This window comes from Terrapene carolina, unplaced genomic scaffold, assembly GCF_002925995.2.
Source record: "Terrapene carolina triunguis isolate 2854851 unplaced genomic scaffold, T_m_triunguis-2.0 Scaffold193, whole genome shotgun sequence".
In the NCBI taxonomy this organism is placed as follows: Eukaryota; Metazoa; Chordata; order Testudines; family Emydidae; genus Terrapene; species Terrapene triunguis.
Genome location: NW_020664544.1, coordinates 1509439 through 1514492, shown reverse-complemented (window position 1 = coordinate 1514492; position 5054 = coordinate 1509439). Strand labels below are relative to the sequence as shown.

Sequence of the window (5054 nt, the reverse complement as noted above, 5' to 3'; positions counted from 1 at the left end):
GCCACTGGCCTGCTGGAGGATCTGGGTAAGGCCCTTGTGCCTCCATTTCCCCACGTGGAGAGTGGCGGTAACAATACTGACCTCTTTGGTCGAGTGCTTTGAGATCTTTCGTGTTGTGCACAAGCAGAACAAACTCATAATGAAACTACAGGGGCCAGTTTCGCTTTCAGGTACTAGCGTGATGCGTGGGGAACACCCAAACCCACGTTTCATTTACGTGGCTTTAATAAAACTCAAACGTTTCTGGTCACATTGGATTTATAAAAATTTGTTTTAATCACACAACATAAGTTTGTGATGAAGACTAAGTTGACAGTTCCTCTTTAAATACCAATCTGTAGAACACTGCATCAGGCACTAGGCAGCAGCCAACGGGAGTTAGACTCCAGCAACAGAAGCAATTTGAATACCTCCCTCCAGGTTTTATTTTGTGGAATTACACGTTTAATACAGATGGTTTCCACAGACAAATTCCTCCCAGTCTCCCCCACCCCCATCTCTGTACATCAGTAAACCAGAGCGGTTTGCACTAGAGCAAGGTTAACAACATTAGTGGCATCACATCACTGTCAAAAAAGGACAATTTTCTTTTGTTTTTTTTACAAAATTTTTTTTTTTTTGCAAAAAATTGCAAGAGGATTATTAGTGCATTACACCAGAACTGAAGAGCTAGAAAAGAGTTGGCATGCTAAAGTCCAACACCAAGAGAAGGACGACAGAAGGCTAGTGGGTATGTACTATATTGACAAGATACTGATTGGTTACATGTTGAAGAAACGTACAATACAAAATACAGAAGAAACCAGTTTTGCTCCCCTCTGCCCCCCCTCACCCCAAAATACTCATCATTGTGATTTGGTCAAGCCAGAGCTCGGACGCCGGAGCTGAATGGCATTCTAACGCTGTGGTTGTGTTTAGTGGTTGTTCTAGGCATGTGGCACTGAATGAGCCGTGGCTTGTTCACGTGGATAGCTCTGAAACAAGAGCCCAGCTAAGGGACGAAGGACCCTTGTTTCCAATAGCGAACGAGAAGCTTGTGGGAGCCGTTCGGCTCTAGCCCTCACCTAGCAAAGGCGGGAAGAGGCCAGCCCACGGATCCACCACCAAGAAGAGGGAAGAGCAGTTCATATATTAAAAAAGTGACTTAAGACTTAAAATGGAATTAGTATTTGTACAGAAAGGTGCAGGTGGACTAGCTCCCTCCAGCCTAGGATCAGAAGGAGATGGAGAAATCACGGCAGCTGCAATTGCCAGCTGCTCTACCGTAAGTGCGATTGGGTCGAGTGGATTCCAGCCAGGTCATCGGAAGGGCTTCGGTCAGGTGGGAACGGCGGCTCAGTTGCTGCAGCACTGGCTCCTGCCGGGCTGGCTGGTCTCTTGCAGGTCCACGCCCCGATTCCTGCCCTGAGTGCCGGCCGCGTTTTGGGGTTCGTTTTTTGGCAGCTTCTTGGCTGGAGGGAGAGGAATGGGTCAATACAGCTCATATGCAGAGGAGCTGGTGACTCCTGCGCTCTGCTCCGACACGGAGCTCTCGTGTTCCCCCAGGGACGTGGCCTTCGTGCCGCGTCAGGCAGGACTTGGGATTGGAAAGGTAAGTGCCAATTCCAGGTGTGCCCAGCACATGGGCTGCCCAGGACTCTGGCAGCACTAAACTGTAGTGGGCAGGCTCAGATTCTCTCTCTCTCTCTGGCTGCTCCTACTGGTGGGGAGGGGAAGGGAAGAGGGCCTTTAACCAGCAGGGGTGGCTGTGTCCAGCCGGGCAACTGGACTGCTCCCCGGGCAGTGACTTGGTCCTGCTCCCCCTCGCTGCCCTGGGGCCTAGAGTCAGGGGATTGCTGGGCAGGCAGGCGGCACGCAGCACAACGCTGGTTTGCGAGGGTGCATACAGACATTGCTAATGGCACTGCAGCTACCCCACTTACCTATTGCCATAAAGATTTCATTCACATTCATCGCCGTCTTCGCCGAGGTCTCCATGAACAGCAAGCTGTTGTCGTCCGCATACGTCTGGGCTTCCTGGAGGCAATCACAAGAGTGTAAGGCTGGCCTTACGCTCACACAAGGCCCACAACTCCCCCCTTCACTGGGGGGGCGTGGGCTGGAAGGCAGGCAAAGGCTAGACCAGCAGCCTGGGCTCCTCTGCAGCCCCATCACACTAGGTTCTGCTGCTTTGCCTTCTTCCGAAGAGTCCCCTCGCGCCCCGGAGGACTCGTGCGGCTGCACTTGACGGCGCTGCTCGGGCTGGCATTCCACCTCCCCACCCACACATCTGACAGCACCACCGAGATCTCCCACCAGGGGGAGCCACCTGCCCTGCTGCAGGAGCACGAGGCAGGCCTGTCTGGGGCGCTGCTTGCAAGGGATCTGTGCGACACCCGCTCCGACGGCCGCTAGCCGGGAGGCACAGGGGCCAGGCTGCTACAGTAGCGACCCAACCTGCATCTCAGTGCCACGCACAGAACTGCGGCGTGATGGGAAGCTGCTGCCCAAGTGACAAGGAAAAGCCTCAGGACACGAGCTCAGCGTTAACCAAGCTCCCTCGGTGAGGTGGGAGCTGGCAGGGAATCCCTTTAAAGAGCTGCCTTGGAAAGGCTCCTCAGACGTCTGGCTGCTGGCGGGACGTGGCTCATCTGCCTTGGAGAAGGAGGCAGCTGGCTGAAGGGTGGCAGCACAGCGAGCGTGGGCAGAGCACACCAGCGGAGACGCTTTAGGGGGTCAGCCTGTTCCAATCCCCACCCCAGAGATGGGGCTGCCCCACGGAGGAGACATGGGCTCTGAAAGGAGTGGATGGACACAAGTGGGCTCCACTTCCTTCCAGCAGGGCTGGGGGGTTCCCATGTTGCAGCCGCCTGGAACAATGCAGCCGCTTGGCTAGGCTCCAGCCGGACACTGGAGATCAAGGAAGGAAAAATTCTGAACTAGGGCAGCGTCTGCGCCAATTCCTGTTACCTGGAAATCCACAGCTCTCTTGCCGGCAAGGTCGGCCTTGTTGCCTGCTAATGCAATTACGATGTTGGGGCTGGCCTGCCTCTGCAGCTCCTTCACCCAGTTCTTGGCCCGTACAAACGTGTCCTAGAAGGAGGCAGGAGGCAGGGTGAGGGAGGGCAGCCCCTCCTCCTTCCTGCCCAGAACAGAGGCAGGAGAGGGAAGGGATCAATGGCTCCATGTCTAGTTCGCAGCCAGTATCAAGCGGAGTGCCCCAAGGGTCGGTCCTGGGGCCGGTTTTGTTCAATATCTTCATTAATGATCTGGAGGATGGCGTGGACTGCACCCTCAGCAAGTTTGCAGATGACACTAAACTGGGAGGCGTGGTAGATACGCTGGAGGGCAGGGATAGGATACAGAGGGACCTAGACAAATTAGAGGATTGGGCCAAAAGAAATCTGATGAGGTTCAACAAGGACAAGTGCAGAGTCCTGCACTTAGGACGGAAGAATCCCATGCACTGCTACAGACTAAGGACCGAGTGGCTAGGCAGCAGTTCTGCAGAAAAGGACCTAGGGGTCACAGTGGACGAGAAGCTGGATAGGAGTCAGTGTGCCCTTGTTGCCAAGAAGGCTAACGGCATTTTGGGCTGTATAAGTAGGGGCATTGCCAGCAGATCGAGGGACGTGATCGTTCCCCTCTATTTGGCATTGGTGAGGCCTCATCTGGAGTATTGTGTCCAGTTTTGGGCCCCCCCACTACAAGAAGGATGTGGAAAAATTGCAGAGTCCAGCAGAGGGCAAGAAAAACGATTAGGGGGCTGGAGCACATGACTTATGAGGAGAGGCTGAGGGAACTGGGATTATTTAGTCTGCAGAAGAGAAGCATGAGGGGGGATTCGATAGCTGCTTTCAACTACCTGAAGGGGAGCTCCAAAGAGGATGGATCTAGACTGTTCTCAGTGGTACCTGATGACAGAACAAGGAGCAGTGGTCTCAAGTTGCAGTGTGGGAGGTCTAGGTTGGATATTAGGAAACACTATTTCACTAGGAGGGTGGTGAAGCACTGGACTGGGTTCCCTAGGGAGGTGGTGGAATCTCCATCCTTAGAGGTTTTTAAGGTCAGGCTTGACAAAGCCCTGGCTGGGATGATTTAGTTGGGAATTGGTCCTGCTTTGAGCAGGGGGTTGGACTAGATACCTCCTGAGGTCCCTTCCAGCCCTGAGATTCTAGTCAGCAAGGAGAATGGTTTGCCTCCAAGCACTGTGGGCCAAGGCTCAGTGGCTAGGTCACTACAGAGCCAAGGGGAAGTGACACATGGGGCATGTCAGAGGAGGGGTTAACCCCCCCCCCCCCAACTGCTGGCCCCCAGTCCTGAGCTGACACCATCCCTGCAGCCTCCCAAGGAGCAGGGTACCCAGACACTGGCCCTTCTCCCCTCCAGCAAGCCAGTCTGTGGCCAGCAGCTCAGTACTCACCGTGTTGGTGATGTCGTAGACGACAATGGCTGCCTGGGCGCCCCTGTAATACATCGGGGCCAAGCTGTGGTATCTTTCTTGTCCCGCTGTATCCCAGATCTCAAACTTCACCGTCGTGTCATCCAGACAGACTGTCTGCGTTAGGAAGGCAGCTGTGGGAGAAGTGACTGGTCAGTTCTAAGGGAGCCGGACAGCCCTGGGTTAAGCCAGCCGGCCTTTGAGAACCTGGTTCTCTTTGTGCTAGTGAGAGACCCACCCCACCCCATGTTCACTGCCTTTATACGGTTCGATTTGTACCAAGGATGCCTTGGGAGGTACCCTTTGAAAACTCCTAATCTGCTGCATATTATCCCATTGAAATGTGTGTAACATCACTGCATGTCAAATGAGGAGATTTGGCTCTGCAGTGTCACTGTAAGATGTAGTCCTGGGCAATGCTCAGAGAGACACCCTAGCACGCCAGCCAAGAGCTAAAGAGCCATTACTTGCTGAACGGGGCATTCACCAGCAGAGGGGAGCTGTGAACAGGACATTGACAGTTTGGAGCTCCCCTACACAAGGGAGCTGCCTGCCCTCATGACCCAGCCAGGGTTTTTCCAGCAGAAAGGGATGAAGTGTGTGTGTGGGGGGGGGGGGGGGGGGGGGGGGGGGG

The 5054-nt window shown here is 54.4% G+C and overlaps 1 protein-coding gene across 2 annotated transcripts in view; it reads right to left on the bottom strand.

Annotated features, from left to right (window-relative positions):
• Positions 1-252: 252 nt before the first annotated feature.
• The window catches only part of RAB5C (RAB5C, member RAS oncogene family), a 29888-nt gene continuing 25086 nt past the window's right edge, over positions 253-5054 (bottom strand). For both annotated transcript variants that reach the window (XM_026654771.1, XM_026654769.1), the window contains exons 3-6: positions 4403-4554; positions 2950-3072; positions 1923-2016; positions 253-1451 (exon numbers count right to left, since the gene is read on the bottom strand). In XM_026654771.1, the coding sequence (XP_026510556.1) occupies positions 1336-1451; positions 1923-2016; positions 2950-3072; positions 4403-4554 (485 nt within the window). In that variant the 3' untranslated portion in view covers positions 253-1335. The remainder of the gene's footprint in view (positions 1452-1922; positions 2017-2949; positions 3073-4402; positions 4555-5054) is intronic.